We start from the raw sequence: 19,814 nt of genomic DNA, 5'->3' as shown, positions 1-19,814 counted from the left end.
CTCAGAGGTCTGCTATTCCTGGGGGGCCATCCCCCCGTGGCCTGGGAGGATACCGGGGACCCCCCTGCCAAGCTGAGACCCTCAAAGAAGAAGAAGAAGCTACCACTGCCGCCTCCCCATCACGAGGGAGCAAAAGATGGGAAAGGTGGGGTGGCGCAGCGCAGGCGAGCGAGCGCCCCCCCCAGCTGCGACCCTACAGTGGCGGCGGCTCCCCCGTCCTCAACACCCCTCTCTCGGCAGGGGCAGCAAGGGAGAGCGGCTGGGGGGGTGCATTGGAAAGAAGGAAACAGCAGCCAATGCCCGGAGAGGGCAATGCACGCAGGGGGAGTGGAGAGCTGTGCCGCCCCCCAAGGCGGCTCCATTCCTATTGTCCGGGGGGGCGGCGAGGAAGGGTCGCTGCCGCTGGGCTACTCCTGCCACCGGCAATCCGGCGCAAACGCCCCCATGCAGCTTCCTTTCAGCAGCTGCGACCACCGCCTTCGGGTGCCGCCCCCACTCTTCCTTTGCGGGCTTCTGCTGCTTCTGCCCGCTGAGGCTGAACTGGCTCCTGTTGATGCACTTCCTCTCCCGGCCCAGGAGGAGTCTCAGTAGCATCTCCGAACTCGGGGGTAGGGGGTAGGTGGGGGTGCGGAGGGGGGGAAAGGGGGTGATTCCCAGCCCACTGCACCGACAATCGCAGTGCAGCCTACCGGGAGGGAGAATGCGGCAGTGGCTGCAACCAGTGCAGGGAGCCGCGTCTCTTTCACTTACCAGCCCTTAGGTAGGAGAGGTTGCCGCCTGGCAGGGCTTTCCATTGGGAGGCGCAAAGGCTTTAGTGGGTGGGGATTGGTGCAGATGTAGGCAGGGCGGGCTGAGAGGAGGAGCCGCCACCGAGGAGCCGCGGCACCAGCAGCGTTTCCTCCCCCCCCATCAACAAGCGGGGCGCCAGGTATTTGCTTCCCTAGTTGGGCCCGCGGTTTGACCTTCTAGGGGGGGCAGCTGCCCCTCCCTGCCCCATGCTGGGTACACCCATGGCTCGGAGAATTTCCCCAATCCTGCAATGTTGCACACACAATTGCAGCCACAACCAATGCTGTTTCCAGCCAATTAAATGGTTTTGCAACTGTGGAAATTTGCAATTGCTACCTGTTTAATGATGATTGTATTTTTTTTAAAAAATCTCTCTCTCTCTTTTTTAAACTCACTCTAAACAGTTGTCTCTTGAATGTTACTACTGAGTGGTCTCTAGTGGAATAAGAAATATGTGGAATTTTTAATATGTTGACTTTTGAAACGTCAGTGGAGTGACAATTTTTATTTAAAAGTCTACAGCTCTCTTATTAAATTATAGGGATGGATCTAGACAGAAAAATGCAAAAGACGTGCTCTTTTGTTCAAACCCATTTTCACCATTTCTCTGCTGTTTGGTTTCAGCCTTCAGGTTGTGCCTGCAAAGACCCACTTGATTGGAAAGTGTTGTATAATAAAGATACCTATTATAATAATATACACCACATTTTCTGTTTGCTTTAACTTTATTTCCAGCTTAATTTCCTCAGTTTACATGTTACATTAGAATAGCATTTGCTGAGTTTTTATTTTTGAGAAAGAAAAAGCGGCTTTAGAAGGCTGCAATTTCAAGTGATGTAGTGGTTTGACTCATTCCGTATTGGCTATAAAAAGGTAAAGGAACCCCTGACCTTTAGGTCCAGTTGCGGACTACTCTCGGGTTGCGGCGCTCATCTCGCTTTACTGGCCGAGGGAGCCAGCGTACAGTCATGTGGCCAGCATGACTAAGCCTCTTCTGGTGAACCAGAGCAGCGCACGGAAACGCCGTTTACCTTCCCGCTGTAGTGGTCCCTATTTATCTACTTGTACTTTGACGTGCTTTTGAACTGCTAGGTTGGCAGGAGCTGGGACCGAGCAATGGGAGCTCACTCCGTTGCAGAGATTCGAACCGCCGACCTTCTGATCGGCAAACCCTAGGCTCTGTGGTTTAGACCACAGCGCCACCCTTTAAAATTGCTTCCCTTTTTTCTTTCCTTGGGTTCCAGATGAGGAGGGGCAAATGGTGAGGTAGAACAAGGCATTTATAAGGAATACAAATTGCTTTGCTCCATTTTTCTTTGAAAATCAAATGGAATGTTTGAGTTATTGCTACCATGCGGTAGCTCCTCCCTCCAGACAGCAACATGAGGCAGTGGCGCAAGGAACATAGGAAGCTGCCTTGCGCCAAGTCAGACTCTCAGTCTGTATTGTCAGTGGCCCTCCAGGATAGGGTTGCATATCCTGTTTGGGATGCCTTTTGTCCCATTTTCAAAGTCATGAAAAAGCCACCTCCACCAGTGGCCTGGTCCACCTTTATCTATCTCATCCTGGCGGGATTGAAGTCATGGAACAGGGAGTTACAGCTAGTCCTAGTTTTCCATTGAATTTCCAAATTATCGTTCCTGTTGATACCAGTGTGCTCAGTTGGTCCAAGCCTAAAAATGGAAAGCGTAATGCTGGTGGTCAACAAAAGAGGTTTAAAGACTGTCTCATGGCAGATTTTTTAAAAATGTAGAACAAACACCAACAATTGGGAAACACTGGCCTGCAAGCGCTCCAGTTGGAGAACAGCCTTTACCAAAGGTGTCATGGGCTTTGAAGACACACAAACTCAGGACACAAGGGAGAAACATGCTAAGAGGAAGGCATGCTTGGCAAACCCACACCGTGATCAACTCCCTCCCGGAAACCAATGTCCCCACTGTGGAAGGACATCTGGGTCCAGAATTGGCCTCCACAGTCACTTACGGACCCATCGTTAAAACCGTGTTTATGGAAGACAATCTTACTCGGCGACGAGTGGTTGCCAAAGAAGAAGAAGAAGCTCAGTTTGTAAAACCAGGCTTTCAATTTGTGCTAAAATGCTCTCCCTGTTATTTTTAAAAATGAAATATTTGTGGAATTAAATATTTAAATGAAAAAGTGATTTAAAATGTGTCAAAATAGCCACACTTCCTTTTTGATCAACACCAATTTAGTACCATGTTAATTTCCCCCACCCCCTGCAAATATTTTAATTAGCACTGGAACGCTTGTTTTGCCTACCTTTTAAAATAACCTATTAAAGCCAAGTGATTATTCAGTAGTACCTAAATAACATGTCCTTAGCACAAATTAAAGAACCAATTTATTAAAGGCAATTGAAAACATTGCTTAAAAATTGGTGTGCTCAGAATTGTCCCTTCCCAATGCACATGCCAATGTAATAGCAGCATGCACACACACACACACACACACACAAACACTCACAGATACACCCATATAAAATCCCCCCCCCCAAAATCAGTTACGATTTGGCAGCCCAAGACATTTGGGCACCTGAGGTGAACCACAAATTGCTGCCCGCTCCCCACCAGGGAAGAAGGGGTGAGTGAACAAGAGGAAAATAATTATATTTATTAAGATCTGCTGCCCCTGTGGATCCTGCTGCCTGAATTGGTTGCCTCACCTTGTCTCATGGGTGGGCAAACCCTGGCTCAAAGCTACAAGGCTGGAAAGCTTCAGGGTCAAAGCACTTGGTCACTGAAAGCGCTACAGACAAGATAAATTAATAGTTTACGTTTAAATGATTCTTAATCTTACTCTGACTGTGAGCAGGGAGAGCCTTAAAAATCTTTTTTCATATAATTATTCCCAGAGTGAAGCTGCTTCAATATTGCTTTATTGGATGAAAATTCAAGCCACAACATTTTACAAGACTCATAGTAATTAGGACCTTGGATGACAATTTATAAAGTTTTATGTTAGGGTGTTAAGTGAAGTCTAGTGTAAGAAACATCGTAAATGTTATTTATGAGACTATTAATTCATAAGGGCAGAAGTGTATTCCTAGCACAAAGCATGCAATCGTAATTTAAACTTCTTGAATTGATTCTAGATGACAGCAAATTTTCAGAAGCTATTACAGTGCTGCTTACCTGGATCGAGCGGGGTGAGGTGAACCGCCGGACGGCCAACCAGTTCTATTCCATGGTGCAGTCGGCAAATAGCCATATCCGCCGACTCATGAACGAAAAGGCAACTCATGAACAAGAAATGGAGCAAGCCAAGGAGAATTTCAAAAATGCCTTAACAGGGATTCTCACTCAATGTAAGTAACACCTGTTAGTGCTGTGGTGGTGGTGGTGGTGGGGTGTTAGCTAATCGGTGTTGTTGTTGTAACCCCGAGGGTAAGTAGTTTTGATATAGTCCCTTTCACTGTGGAAGATCAAGGACCATTCATAAGATTTTACTTCTCAAGGTGAGCAATGTTATCTCAGTGGTGCTGTTGCCGTTTGTCAGTAAACTTGAAGCAATGGAAAATGTAAGTGTTATGTACTGAGCTGAATCATAGAACAATAGTATCCAGAATCAGCAGTCTGATTGGTCCTCAGGAGCCACCCAATCCAACTCCAGGTGGAAGTGAATCCGCAACCTGATTGGCCTGCAGGAGCAGCCAATCAGGCTGCTGGCAGAAGTCAATCCGCAACCTGATTGGCCTGCAGGAGCAGCCAATCAGGCTGCTGGCAGAAGTCAATCCACAAACTGATTGGCCCACAGGTGTAGCCCTGAAGTAGCCAATCACGCAAGGCCCATTGTGTAAATAATGTATATAAGCAGATGGTTTTGGGAAAAGGGCATTCTTCTCCTCTTCTCCTCCTTGATGACTACGAGCTGAATAAAGAGCATGAAATTCACTCTCGACTCCGAGTAAGGAGACTGACCGGGCGATTCCTCTGTACTCTGCTGTGAGCAAGCCCACTTATTTTTGCATTGAGATTCATCTGATAGCTTCTTGGAGTTTTGTAGGAAGTGGCACTTGTTTTCACTCTTTGGGGAGGGGACTGTAACTAGACATACAATAAAAAGATGTCTAGCTCTAGGAAACAAGAGTACATCCAGGCCACAGAAAACCCAGCCGCCTTTACTGAGCATCTCAACTGAGGCCCAGCTGCTCTCTTTGCCCTCAAACAGTAGAAGAACCTGACGTTCTGAGCAGAAGCAGCCGATGCTACACCAAAATGGTACCATATTCCAGAGGAGGTGGAAGCTGTCCCAGTTTACCTGTCAAAGCAGGTCTCACCTGATTCCTGTGGATGTGATTTGTTTTAACTGTTTTTAGTTTTGTATTGTAAATTGTTGTAATCTGTGTAGGGACTAGTGAAGAGCAGGTATTATTATTATTATTATTTATTATTATTACGGTGGTACCTTGGTTTGCAACCGCTTTGGATTACAACCGTTTTGGATTACAACAATGTCAAACCCGGAAGTGTGTGTCCCTTTTTTTTTGGATTACAACCCAATTTTTTTGGATTACAACCAATTGGGGGGGGGGGAGGCCCCATTGGCGAAAGTGTGCCTTGGGTTACAACCTGTTTTGGTTTACAACCGGACCTCCGGAACGGATTATGGTTGTAAACCAAGGTACCACTGTATTATTATTATTATTATTATTATTATTATTATTATTATTATTAACAGCAGCAGCAGCAGCAACAACATGGTATTTTATATAAGCTGCCTTGCAGATCCTTATAGATTGCCAGGTGGCAGAAAAATCAGATAAATAAATTTGCAAGTGTGAAGTGAGTACTTTTGTGCACCTATTAATTATCCAAGGCATGTATGTGTGTGTAAAATATAATCAGTTCCATAATTTTAATGGGCTTTCCTCATAAAAAATAAGCAGAATAATTTCTTGGCAGATTCTTTTCTTTTTTTGTAATAAAAAATACTTCTTGCCCCTTTAGTTATGAACATTAAAGCCAACTTTATTTTACTTAGACCAGTGTTTCCCAACCAGTGTGCCTCCAGATGTTTTGGGACTACAACTCCCATCATCCCTAGCTAGCAAGACCAGTGGTCAGGAATGATGGGAGTTGTAGTCCCAAAACATCTGGAGGCACACTGGTTGGGAAACACTGACTTAGACCATGTGGGAAATACTGTAGCTTGGATCCAGTAAACTGGCAGACAAATCACCTCAGTCAAAGCTTCTCAGTATCCCAGCATGGAGAGTTGCCTTTTCAGAGTAGCAGAGGTTAATCCCCTGTTTCCACTGTTCCCCCCACAGAGAAAATGTGATAACCAAGATTTACCGTATTTAGTAGAGTCTAATGCGCCATCAAATCTAATGCGCACCTCAATTTTCAGAACCTTGAAACCAAAAAAAGAGAGTATTTGCTGGCAAATGTAAATGTGCCACCAAATCGAATGTGCACCTTAATTTTCACAACGTCATTTGGCCAAAAAAGGTGAGCATTAGATTTGAGTAAATATAGTATAACTTAGCTATCATTAGTCACCACATAGTTATCTCTGTCAACAGAGTGTCAACAAGAGATGTCTAGTGCTCCACTTTCCCTCCCCAAGCCTATTAAGTGCGCCATAACACCAGTATAAGGCATATTCCCGAGTTTTACTAAAAGAGAACAGTTGCCTGTCCTCAAGAAGCTCATAGTCTGAAGCACATAGCCAGACAAGGGGAGTGGCTATACATTATTTCTTTCAAAATAATGATGAATATGTGTTGATGTATTTACTAATCAGTATTTAATTAATTTAGCAATCAGTAATTAACCTTTCTTAGGTTATCTGTATCTTCAACCTTTAGAATAGTGTAGCGTTTGTTTTTCTCTACTAGACCCCTTTTCTTGAAGCTTGGCCTTTGTTAGCTAGGCTGAATGGGTACAGTAAAGTAAAGTACAATAAAAAATAAAATAATAAAGATCGAAAACATTTTATATCTAGACTCTCCCTGCTTTCTTTAGCATGTTGGTTAGGTGTTAGGTTCTTGTTCCCTTTTTTCATGTAACATGGAAGTTTAATGGTTTTGCTGAGTTTGAGATTTATCTTATGGGAAGGGTGTCTTCAAAGCCTTGTGTGACACCCGCCTGCCCACTGCTTTTGTTGTAAAATGGAGCACATTTCGTGTTGAAAGCATTCCCCAAAGATTTTCCTGGGGACATTTTTTTTTTTGAAAGCCATTCGATACTCCTCTCTCTTTCCTCTTTATCCTGTTCTTCCAAAGTGTAACAAGAACCGCCACTTCATTTCTGGTTGGAGATGCTTCTGAATTATTGATCTCAATCTTCAGAACATGGGACGGTACATGTTTTGTTATGGAGTCTGAGGCAGATGGAAGGGAAAGTATTCCCCAGATATCACAGAGCTGTCTTTGCCATTGTGCTTTCTCATTCCAAGAAAAGCCAGTGCAGAGAACAAGCTGTATCAACGGATCAGAACCATTCATGCAAATACCTCGGAGTGGTTAGTCCATGAGCCAGAACTCCGATATTGGGTTGACTGGTGCCAAGCAGAGATGAAACTATGTTTTTTCTTCTAAAAGCTTATTGCCTGCAGTTTATAAATATGCATGCTGGATTTCTATAACTTTCGACTTTATGAGGTGCTAATTTATATTCAATCCAAATAGCTAATAACTATTCATCAATTTTCCAGTTATTTCTTGGATGCAGGGCACTGGCTGTTTTAGTGCACATTATCTCATGAAATTTTGTTGAAATCTGGGTCCTGGTTTACAGAATTGGCTTTTGCAAGATCCAAGGAGTGTCAGTTTACTCACTTGAGTAATGATCCAATTGCTGGAATTGTATGAATATTCCCAAGAAAAAAATGGTAGTCATTGGTCTCTGCCCATTGAGCCCTCCTGCCAGCCTTTCCCTTGAAAAAGAGGATTGGAGGGGGAGCCCCCCACATGAGTCCAAAACTTCCTCTCCCCCACCCCCTGGCAAACCTGGTCTTTCCCAATGGAATGCACCCTATTTGACTCTGCTGCTTAAAATCCAACAGAAGGGCTGGGCAGTGCATCATATTGAGCTATTCTCCACACACACACACACACACACCTCGTTCTCTCTTTCTGTCAATCAACTGCCTTGCCAGGGCCGGCTCTAGGCTCGCCCCCGGTGGCGCGGGGTGCGGCTGAGGCTGCCCCAGGCGTGCCTCCACTGTTCAGCGGCTTCAGGCCACTCTCCGGAGGCGCGCGGGCCTGAGGCCGCTTCCGCAGCATGCAGGGGCATCGCAACAGGGGGCGGGCAGCGCCCCCTGGCCCAGGGCCGGCCCTACAACAGGCTGGGTGGCGCAGTGCAGCTGCGCCCACCCGCCGCGCTGGGAAACGGGGCAGGGGGCGGGGCCCTGTGCCTTGCACATGCCCAGGTCCAGACTGCAGCATTCTTAGTGACTTTTCCCGGGAAGTTCCAAATGATAGCAATTATTTATTTATTTATTTATTTATTTATTTATTTATTTATTTATTAAATTTGTATACCACCCTTCACCCACAGATCTCAGGGCAGTTCACAACATAAAAACACAACATGAAAGCACAAAATGCATGATAAAAGCAAGAACAAACAAACAAACAAACCAAAACCCTTTCCCTCCCATTTCTTTCTCTGGACTCTGCTAATGCCAACAGCCATAGCCATATGCTGTGTGCTTATGAATCTCTGCCCATTCACCTAGTTCCCAGAGAGTTGGCCCAAGCAACAAGAGATTGAGAAACACTGACTGCACTGCAATATTGTGTCATTTTACCAGTGGATAATTGTAGACTTGGGATTTCAGATATCCACACACACACTGTCACCAAATAATCTCTGTTGCAAAGCCGTGTTCTTTGGAAAACATCACCCTTTCTGCTCCAAAGCTGGCCTGCAGACACCAACTCATTAATTATCGTATCTCACCTTGACTGCTATAATTCTTTCTGCCAATGCAGTTGTCAGGCTTCAGCTTTTTCAGAACTCAGCCGCCAGCTTCTGACTACAATCAGATTGGCAGTGTAAACCCCCCACTTTCATGGGATCTGAACCTGGGCTGCCATGGAGAAATGAACCTGAGACTTCACAAGGTGAATGACGTACTGACATTACCGCCATCCTCCACTCTCTGATCAGAGCCCCATTTTTGACCAGGGCTTGGTCAGAGCTCAAAGCAAAGTATAGTGGCTCTGTGCCCTCCCTCCCTTAACTGTCTGTTAGTTAGAAAGACAAAAGGCCAGAATGGAGAAGTGAGTTATGTGAGCTGGATGCAAAAGCTACAAGCTGGGAAGGCAGAAAGAGAGAGATGCCTGATTTCTGCTGAAACCCAAGGCTGTGAGCTTGGGAGAAGCAAGACCCTCTGGCTCAGGGTGTATATATGTTTAAATAAACCATCGATCCTAAAGACACCACCGCCCCTGTTGTTGTTGTTGTTGTTTAGTCGTTTAGTCGTGTCCGACTCTTCGTGACCCCGTGGACCAGAGCACGCCAGGCACTCCTGTCTTGCACTGCCTCCCGCAGTTTGGTCAAACTCATGTTCGTAGCTTCGAGAACACTGTCCAACCATCTCATCCTCTGTCATCCCCTTCTCCTTGTGCCCTCCATCTTTCCCAACATCAGGGTCTTTTCCAGGGAGTCTTCTCTTCTCATGAGGTGGCCAAAGTATTGGAGCCTCAGCTTCACGATCTGCCCTTCCAGTGAGCACTCAGGGCTGATTTCCATCAGAATGGATAGGTTTGATCTTCTTGCAGTCCATGGGACTCTCAAGAGTCTCCTCCCGCACCATAATTCAAAAGCATCAATTCTTTGGCGATCAGCCTTCTTTATGGTCCAGCTCTCACTTCCATACATCACTACTGGGAAAACCATAGCTTTAACTATATGGACCTTTGTTGGCAAGGTGATGTCTCTGCTTTTTAAGATGCTGTCTAGGTTTGTCGTTGCTTTTCTCCCAAGAAGCAGGCGTCTTTTAATTTCGTGACTGCTGTCACCATCTGCAGTGATCAAGGAGCCCAAGAAAGTAAAATCTCTCACTGCCTCCATTTCCCCCCCTTCTATTCCCAGGAGGTGATGGGACCAGTGGCCTGTTGTACCTCATCCCAAAGGAAACACAGACCCTGAGTAAGCACCTGAAACCATTGGAATCTGGCACTGCTCAGAGATTGGGGTGGCATCTTGAAAGGGGTTTGCTTTAGGGACAAGCCAGAGTTGACAGTGTTCACTCATTTCCCCATTCACATCTAAAGAAATTAGAGGAGAGATAAGTCCTCTTCCTTTTTATAAGGATAGGCAGGCCCTGCGCTCTGTCACGGAAGGTTGCTTTTCCTCAGCCCAACTTGCTTCTGGTAAATTTCCTGAGGTGAGTGTTCCCCTCGTCTGGGGACAGGGTTGTCAGCTTGGAGGAAGAATCGAAGTGTGAATGGATAAGGCTCCTTTTGACCTGAAAAGGTGGGGGTAGAGTTAGCCACCCAGACAGAGCTGCAGCTTCCATCAATCTGGGGTTATCTGTTTCAGAAGGAATGCAGGAAACCTGCCATAGCCTGGTCTATACATGGCACAGCCTATTCCAAATGCCTCTCTGCTAGAGCTATCCATTGGCGCTGCACAGTGGCAAACCATGCTGAGGTAATACAGGGGCGGGTTTATTTACACATGCATACAATCGAAGCCTGTGATGGAGGGGTTCAGAGCATTAACACCCCCAAGAGGGTATTGCTTCTTGCCACAGCCTTGGTTGCAAACAGAAATAATAATAATAATAATAATAATAATAATAATAATAATAATAATAATAATAATTTATTATTTATACCCCGCCCATCTGGCCGGGTCTCCCCAGCCACTCTGGGCGGCTTCCAACAGAAGAATAAAACACAATAATCTATTAAACATTAAAAGCCTCCCTGAACAGGGCTGCCTTCAGATGTCTTCTAAAATTCTGGTAGGTGTTTTCCTCTTTGACATCTGTTGGGAGGGCGTTCCACAGGGCAGGCGCCACCACCAAGAAGGCCCTCTGCCTAGTTCCCTGCAACTTGGCTTCTCGCAACAAGCAAACCACCAGAAGGCCCTCAGCACTGGACCTCAGTGTCCGGGCAGAATGATGGAGGTGGAGACACTCCTTCAGGTATACTGGGCCGAGGCCATTTAGGGCTTTAAAGGTCACTTTACCTTTGAATTGTGCTCGGAAACGTACTAGGAGCCAATGTAGATCTTTCAAGACCAAAAATCAATCACAGCTCTCTCTCTCTCTCTCGTTTCCCAGCCTGCAGAATTCTTCCAGCTTCTAGTTCACCCATCTCCCCTCTCAACTGTGGCCTTTGTCTTTCTAACGACCAGTGAGTTGAGGGAGGTGGCCCACCCATTTTCATCTGGCACAGAGCCACTGTCTTTGTTCCATTACTGGCTCACCAGGTAGCTAGTGTGGCTAATCCAAGAATTAGAAAGGGGCCCAGGCATTAGAAACATCTCAGCATACAGCCTACCCCCCCCTCCCCAAAAGCCTATCACAATACAGTTGTGTATTTCCATTTATCCATACAATTTACATAAAATACAGTGATTTTCATGAGAACATATTCTTGCATCTTCTATCTTCTCAGGATACTTTAAGGGGGAAATTGCCTTTCAGTGCTTCCGTTATTGACAGCAAGACAAAATGTTGCATCTGGCTAATGAAAATTTTATATGACATTAGATTAATCAACAGATGCTTGTTGATTAATATTTAACCATGCTTATTGCATGGCACTTCTGCTGAATGGATGCTGCCCCTCCGCCATTCTCATTAAGAACCATTATACCCTTTCCCCTTCTGAAGCTTGCATTCGTGTACGCATCACTGTTTTCCTTGCCAAGAAACCCTTGAGACCTCTTGCTGGTTCAAGATGGGTGTTGCTTCCTTCAAATATGCCAGTTTTCCCCCTCATAACACAATATATTCTGTGAGTCACAATCCAGCTTGTGAAGCAACACTTGAGGAAACGAGCAAGGGGAATCCATTTTTCCCCTCTTTTAGGCTTGATGGCTTTATTGGCAACATGAGGCCGAAATGCTAATAAAATAATGCATCGATGCCGTGATGCGTGCGTTTAAAATGCAGGGGAGATGCCAAAGTCAGCAGCTCCCTCAAGACACCTACTAAGATGTCCAATCTCTTATCTCAATCAGGGCGCGGCTGGACCCTGACTTCTCCCCAACTGCTTAAACTTTTCATTCCTCCTTATCCTTGTGTGAAGTTATTCATTAAAATCACATATTGCTGTTGTTCTGATATGCTTGGAACTGAAACAGCTGCTAGAGATCCAAGTGGTCTTTGGAATAGAAAATAAATCATAATGATATAGACCCAGCAGAAGCCTTGCCAACCCAGCACCGATGTGCAGGGTGTTCTATAAAAATCATTCTCTGTAACATGAGGGGCATTTTGCAAAAATCTTAGGCAGTAACAGAAGAGGCAGCCTCTTTTTTTGCAGTCTTGGGGGATCCACGTGAGAAGGCTGCGAATGCGTTCATTCAGTGATCTCTGATTATTTGCCATATTTGCCAGCATTCCTCTCGCTGTGGGTGTATCCAAAGCAACATCAGAAAACAGCGCAATCTCGTTTTATAAGTGAAAACAAACACAGAATGCTTGAGCTGTTCCGTTCCTTCACGCTCCAGTCTACGTCATGTTGCGAAGCCAGCAGTACGCGGTACCTTCCTGCAAGGCTGAACTACCAGCCTGCCAAACCTTTAGAAAATGCCCACCAGGCCCAGGCCCAGTTTAGCACTGCCCATAACATTGGCCCTTGCAGAGGTGGCGGAGAGGGAAACAAATTTAAATTACATGTAGGCGGGACTAATGCCTCTGTTTGCATTAGTATGATCTTTATTTATTTTTATAATAATTTTTATTAAATTTTTGCATTAAAGAAAAAATATAAAACAGAACATACATAACAAATATCCACCTTCTTCCAATCCCCCCTCCACAGACCCCCTCCTGCCACGAGAGAGTCCCATGAAGGTAGGCAGTCGAAGGTGGTCCATTTTATGATTGGGTTTTTCCTCCCCCCTCCCCCACCCCAAAAGGCCCCCCCTGCCACCAGGGAGCTCTAGAAAAACAAGGGAGAAAGAAGGGGAGTGTCCACCCAGCCATTTATCCAAAAACAAAAAAAAGGAAAAAGACCCCCCCCAAAAAAATAAAAACCCCTCCAAAAAAGAATTCAGAAGAAAAAAGAAAAAGAGAAAATTATTATAATCATTCCATTTCCATAAACATTGTGGGGATTTCCCCAACCCCACCCCCACCCCGATTTCCATTTGCAATTCTCATTCCACAGATTTCCTATCATCATTCCCATTCTAATTGTCAGAATTTTTTTTTATAACCTTGTATTGTATAAACAATCCCTTTTTGAGTCCTCTTAGCACATTCTAAGGGGACGTCAGAGGACAAGATGGTTGGACAGTGTTCTCGAAGCTACGAACATGAGTTTGACCAAACTGCGGGAGGCAGTGCAAGACAGGAGTGCCTGGCGTGCTATGGTCCATGGGGTCACGAAGAGTCGGACACGACTAAACGACTAAACAACAACAACAACAACAAAGCACATTCTAAATTTAATGTTGCCAAATCCTATCCTAATTTCATCTAATCAATCTTACTTTTCTTCCCCTACTTAATTTTTATCTTTCAAAGACCTCCCTTCTTTTTCCATCCATCAATTCTTGCACATAAATGTAAATGTGCATTAGTATGATCTTTAAACCAGGTGCCGGTGCTGGTAAGGACACCCTGCAACCCCCAACAGGCTGTCACTGGCAGTGAAATTTGCAGAGGGCAAGAAATAGTAAGTCTCTTCCCCTGTTCATTGCAATAAAGCATAAGATTCCACCTCCTTCACTTTCAGTTGCTGCAGGGGTTTTCTCTCAGCTGCAATGTAGGTTGGGGAAAGGAAGGAACACCAAGAGCCTTCTGCATGATTTCCAACTCTCATCAAATCTCAGTGCAAATGAGATAGTTCTGTTACACTAGGGGCATGTTGAATTTTTCAGCTTTCAAATTCCAAAAAAGAGAGGTGCCAAAGGGTTGTGTAACTTGACTTGGGATTTCAAAGTAGTTTTTGTTAAATTAATATAATTCAGTTTTGGTTGGTAAAGAACTACAGTACATAAAAATACTGACTTTTAAACATTTTTGTGGAATTTCTAATAATTTTAAACTTGTTCATGATTTTTTTTTTGTAAAATTGCCAAGTACTTGCCAAGTAATAAAATGGCCAAGTAATATTATATATTAATACTTTTTATTTTTATATATTATACATATTTTATATTTAATTGCATATTACACACACACACACACGCTTTCACTGAAGGCCAGAGAGAGAAGACAGCTTCTATTGGACCACATCAGATTGGCTTGCCAGACCTGCCTGAGTGTAACAGACAAGTCAAAAAGCAGAAGCGTCAAGAAGGCGAGAGAAGGTGGCTTTCTGAATGTAAGCAGAGAAGGAAGCAAGCAGGATGCTTCAGTGCCATCAAATGAAATAATCTCCTATGCTGATGAAAATGAAGAACAAATAGCTGATGCCCAAGATGGAAATGATGGAAGTTATGAATTGGCATTAGGAAAACCAAGAACGTCTTCCATAAAAAGGCAAAGGCAATGGAAATACATAATGTTGCTGCGCAGAGCATCAGATATAGCGTTGGTCCCAATGCTACAGCTGCCGTCACCACAGCCCCCTTTATGGACGCTGGCTTGATCACTGAAGAAGGCAAGAGACTTGTAGCTGATCACAATAAAGTCAAGAAAAAGTTATGATACCCCTGCATCAAGATTTTGATGATCTTTGTCAGAAGCGTGAAGTTGACAGTACCTTCTTTGATGACCATGCATCATCTCAGAACAGCATTGTTCTGTGTGCAGTGAGCCAGGTGGAAGATACCTCTCTCTACCTCTTCCCTCTAGAGAAAGACTCAAAGAGAGGAAAAACCAGCTGACATTATTGCCAATAATCTTGTAGATTTCATGAAGAAGGGCATTGATAAGCACCTGTAGGCCATTGGCGGTGATTCTACCAACGTTAACACTGGCTGGGAGGGTGGAGCCATGCATTGGGTAGAGGTCAAGCTTGGTCATAAGCCGATCTGTTTGTTTGTGCCCTCCCCACCAACAGGTAATATTGGCAAGATAGACGCAGCTACAGACCTTGAAATTGATCATTCGCCAAACTCTCAATCGGAGAGCCTCTTGCTTCAATGAGTTTCATGTAACATGTTTGACTTGCCTGAAGGCAATTCCAAACCAGGTTGTGAAGGACATTGCTTAAGTTCCATACAAAATTTTGTGGGTACAGAAGTGCTGCAATTGTGGACACACTTTCCTTGAAGCAAGTCCCACTGACGTCAGTAGGGATCACTTCTAAGAGGCCATACTTCTTAGAAGTGCGGGTGGTATGCTTGTTCAACATTTAGATTCACACTTCATATTTAACAAAATGTATCATAAATGAATTCCTTTTCATATTATTATTATTATTATTATTATTATTATTATTATTATTATAAAAATCTGTATAAGGTTTGATTTGTGGTTGGCTTATCCTAATATATGAAAAATTGGGGAAAATGAACTTCTATTGGTCTAGTGCCTGAGGCATGGGTTGAATTGCACATTTCTATATGGTAAGGTAAGGTATCCAATTTTAAATTCAGCTCCATAGTGTGGGGTCAGTACTATTTGTAGTTACTTCTCACAGATAGTAGAACTCACTAACATTTGCATTAAAAATTGCTCTCTGCAGAGCTGAGAATTAGTGGGTTGTCTTTTTAGCAGATGACTATTCTGGTTTCATTAGGAAAAAAATGCATATTTTTTCACAACCAGAGGTTTGGCCACTACATGTTGCCAAGCAACTCTCTTCAGGGCAAACATGGAAACAACCATCTGTCTATGGTAATTAAAATACTGCAGTATTTTATTTTTCTATTTTCATGCATTGGAATCTTTGAGTGATCACAGAAGTATTTATAATTGATTCTAACACCTGTAGAAAAGAGCTCTCAGCCATTTTCATAATCAGAAACTTCAAAGTTCAAGGGTTTCGGCAGAAGAATCCTAACGTTCCAACTTGAACATTTCCGTCGAAAAATGATAGAATGTCATTTCCTTGCATCTTCAGGAATATTTTCTGCTTGAATCTTCTGTCGCTAATTAATTACACACAGATTGTTGATTAAGTTTAGTGCTCTTTGCACTTATGATAGACAAAACAGAATTATGTCTGGAATCTAAATTTCCTTAATGACAACCATTCCATATTTTCCTATACTTCTAGTTTAATACTTCTAGTTTAATTCAGTAAAGCTGTGAAATAAATACAGGCAACTAAAGCAGCTAAATGCACTGTACCAAAAACACTGAAAAGTGTTGCCTTTTTGTTTTATTTGTTTTATTTTTACTCCATGTTGCAATCAAATTATCTCTAAGACTGCTTGCAACACATTGCAGCAAAGCTAAAAAGCTACCCAGCGACACCAGTTCCCTGACCAATGAATGAGGCCAGACTTCTCTTCAACTCTATAGCCCCAGTGACAGTTGGCAGCTGGAGCAGAGCATATTTTCTGCTTCTCCACTGGCCAATGGATGGAGCCAGGTTGGCCTCACCCTTGCTATGGTGTTCTTCTTGGGAAACAGGGGGTTAAGTCCCTCCGTGCCCTGGTCAGACTGTGCTTCCCTGCAGCTCCAGGCAACTGACAATTGGAGCTGAGCCTTCTTTCTGGCCGCAGCAGATGAAGAGTCATTTGACCAATGGCTGCAGCTGGTCTGCCTATTGCTATAATGCTTTCCCTGGAAGGGGTGGGTGGGATGCAACTTCCCTGGTTGGTGGTAGAAGCCTGAGTGTCTTTCACCTCGCTTCTGAAATCCCAGGGCAGCTCGCCGTTTTGTCTGTGAGATCATTTTGCTCCCCTGCTTGTCAGGTTTGACATTCCAGAATTTGATTTGCAGCAACACATTTGCACATTTGCTTGGCAGTCACAAAGTTTCTTCTCTGGAAAATAAAAATATGATTTGGAAGTTCTGCTGTCCCCATGTCTGCAAATATCCCTCGCGTTTAACTCTCAATGGATCTGTGTATCCCTGAATCCAACTCATAGTGCTGCATTGTGCAGCTTCGTTGTGTGGAATGATCACTTTAGTTCCTGTGCTAAGTAAGATGCTTGCTGACATGGCGCAAAAAGTGAGAAGCCATTCTTTAAATGGACAGATAACATCTAGGCGAGAGGTAATGTCATGAGGTGGTTGCTGTGGCCTGGGCTCAGGCGGCAGCTTGGAAAACGTCTGTTTAGAGTACAGTCAGAGAAAATGCATGCTTATCTTTCAGTAATCTGTGCACAATTTGTGTAGACTAAGTTATGGAGACAGACATGAAGGGGGACACCTCCAACAAATCTGAAATGTAAGTACAGAAAGACACTTGATTGGATGGATATTGGTGCTGTTGTTTCAGCAGCGACATCCATCCATAGCTCCTAGTGTCTTTGTTTTGCCTTTCTCTAGTGCTCACAACATAAATTGCTTGTCTTGTTTGACTTCCTTGTTCACCAAAGTTGAGCAGATTGTGGCCGTTTTCAACGCCTCCACCAGACAAAAAGCTTGGGACCATTTCTCGAAAGCTCAGCGCAAGAACATAGACATTTGGCGAAAGCACTCTGAGGTGGGTGAATTTCTTCTCTTTTATCCATCATCTCATAGCCTGGACTAAAGCAGGTGGGGAAGCAAGTGTGTCTGCAGTTGGTTGTGTTGCATTCAGCAATATCTAATTGCTGCAATTTCAGAGAAAAGTAATTAGGAACTGGCTATACAACCTCTTGAGAGAGTATCTGTGGGTCCCATTCAACTCTGTAATGATGTAAGTTGAAATAAAACTGCAGTGGAGAGTCATGTGGGATCCTTCTCCTCCAAGAAGCCTGAACTGCCTGGAGGAGCATATTTACTATACCAAAACACTGAAATGATGGAATTAGCCAGGCCACTTTAAAATTATTGCTTTATCTCTGCCCATAATCTATACTGAAATTTTATTCTATTACTGAACAATGTTGTGACAAAGCAGTTTTCTCATTTCTCATTACTTTCCATATTAAAATGGTTTTCCTGTTGAGATCTATCTAGATTTCTTAATAATTAGTCTAGACAAAATGAAGGACCCATCTCCCATTTATTTTTTGACAAAATAAAAATAAATCATTTGCATTGGCCACAATGAGGTATTTTAGGTTCACCCACAGCCCTAATACTATAGAAAATTCCAAACTTTTCTCTTTAAGCAGCAGCCTGACAAGGTTGCATTAAAATATATATTTTTTTGCCAAACTTAGAAAGCAACAAGATTTTCTAGAATCCAGGTGACAGGAGAGACCTGCTTCCTTTTCTCTGCAACAACCCAGCTACCGTTTTCAAGTAGGGTTGCCAACCAACTTGCAAAGGGGGAAAAAAGGTTGGCTGGTTTGGGGGAGTTTCCTCTGTCCCAGAAGGTAGAGCTGATTTTCCTAACTAATTAAAGTTAGTTTTCCTAATCAATTAATTAATTAAACACCTGCAAACTGGGTAGGATGATGCACAAAAGTAGAGGCTGTGCATAGCACTACCTCACTTGAGTAAAAGTTGTTGGCCTGTCTGCTCATTGTCTTCCTGGGCCGCATCCCTGGAGTAGCATCATGGCATTGATGAGCCTGGCTTACCTGAGGTCAGATACTTGAGCAGCAAGCATGCTTAAGGTAGTAAAGAGAGAGGATAGGCAGCAAATGGGTGATGAGGAGGAGTCATGCCAGCTGGCTGCCTTTACTCGCTTTACCTTTGCCCAACCCTGCTCTCCTTGAGTCAAAACCCTGCAGCCGACACCCTCCGACACGGCACGTAACTGCCTGCTCACCTGCCCTTGGATGAGCAGTGGCCATTAGTTGTGGGGGAATACAGCTTGACAGTTAGCAACAGAGGAATGGTAGAAAGCCTCCAGATTTTGGACAGATTAATCCAGGCATCCCCAAACTGTGGCCCTCCAGATGTTTTGGACTACAATTCCCATCTTCCCTGACCACTGGTCCTGTTAGCTAGGGATCACCGGAGTTGTAGGCCAAAACATCTGGAGGGCCACAGTTTGGGGATGCCTGGATTAATCTCTATGGCAAGGCTTGGAAAGAGCAGGGTCAGTCTGCCACACTCCAGGGGGTGCTCTTAGGGACTAGTGAGAAGAGGCAGTGGTCCTCAACCATGGGCCTCCAGATGTTTTGAGACTACAATTCCCATCATTCCTGACCACTGGTCCTGCTAGCTAGGGATCATGGGAGTTGTAGGCCAAAAACATCTGGAGGCCCAAGGTTGAGGACCACTGAGAAGAGGTATACACCTCTTAGCAAAACACCCATGCAGGAGAGCAGGGGGTAAAGGCAGGGCACAGTTTAGACAAGCCAAGAGAATCAGTCTAGATTGAAAGTGTGAACCAGAGGCAAGGGAGTTCCAGTAAGGTACGAAAACTAGCACCAAGAGCCAGAAACTCCTGTTATTTCCAGAAACTGGGAGGCTCTGGAAGGAGACCCTCTATACTCTGCCCTCCTTGACCACACCCTAACCTCAATGGCTGGTAGTGAAGGAGTTTGGGTCTGTAGGTGCATGCTGTGTTGTTGTTCTTTGGCCTTGGCCCAGGATTTTGGGTGCTAGTCTTCTCAGGGACTAAGGGGTGGCATCACCTTCTCCTTCTCTGACAGCTCCAAGAGTTCTTCAGAAAGGCCTCTTCCTAGAGAGCCCCTCAAGGGGATCTCAGCACTGGTTTCCAGGGACGCCGCTTGCTCTTCAAGGTCCTTGACCTGCGTAGTGTCCGGTTGGTCCTCCGAGGACCCAGTATCTGGTATCACGTCAGCATACCTTCTCAGCTCGGGTCACCTGGGACTTGCTTTGTATGATATTATGTGTAATCTTCATACAAGATTTATGTATGGGAGGATAAAGTAAGAGAAACAGCAAGTGAGCAAAAG

General features: G+C 44.4%; 1 protein-coding gene across 3 annotated transcripts in view; it reads left to right on the top strand.

Moving 5' to 3' along the window:
* The window catches only part of ENOX1 (ecto-NOX disulfide-thiol exchanger 1), a 270,937-nt gene that overhangs the window by 193,375 nt on the left and 57,748 nt on the right, over window positions 1-19,814 (top strand). For all 3 annotated transcript variants that reach the window (XM_035103504.2, XM_035103500.2, XM_060278089.1), the window contains 2 exons: window positions 3,905-4,117; window positions 17,391-17,497. In XM_035103504.2, coding sequence (XP_034959395.1) covers window positions 3,905-4,117; window positions 17,391-17,497 — 320 coding nt within the window. The remainder of the gene's footprint in view (window positions 1-3,904; window positions 4,118-17,390; window positions 17,498-19,814) is intronic.

The sequence above is a fragment of the Zootoca vivipara genome, chromosome 8, assembly GCF_963506605.1.
Source record: "Zootoca vivipara chromosome 8, rZooViv1.1, whole genome shotgun sequence".
NCBI classification, from domain to species: domain Eukaryota; kingdom Metazoa; phylum Chordata; class Lepidosauria; order Squamata; family Lacertidae; genus Zootoca; species Zootoca vivipara.
This window is presented reverse-complemented; position numbering and strand designations above follow the sequence as displayed.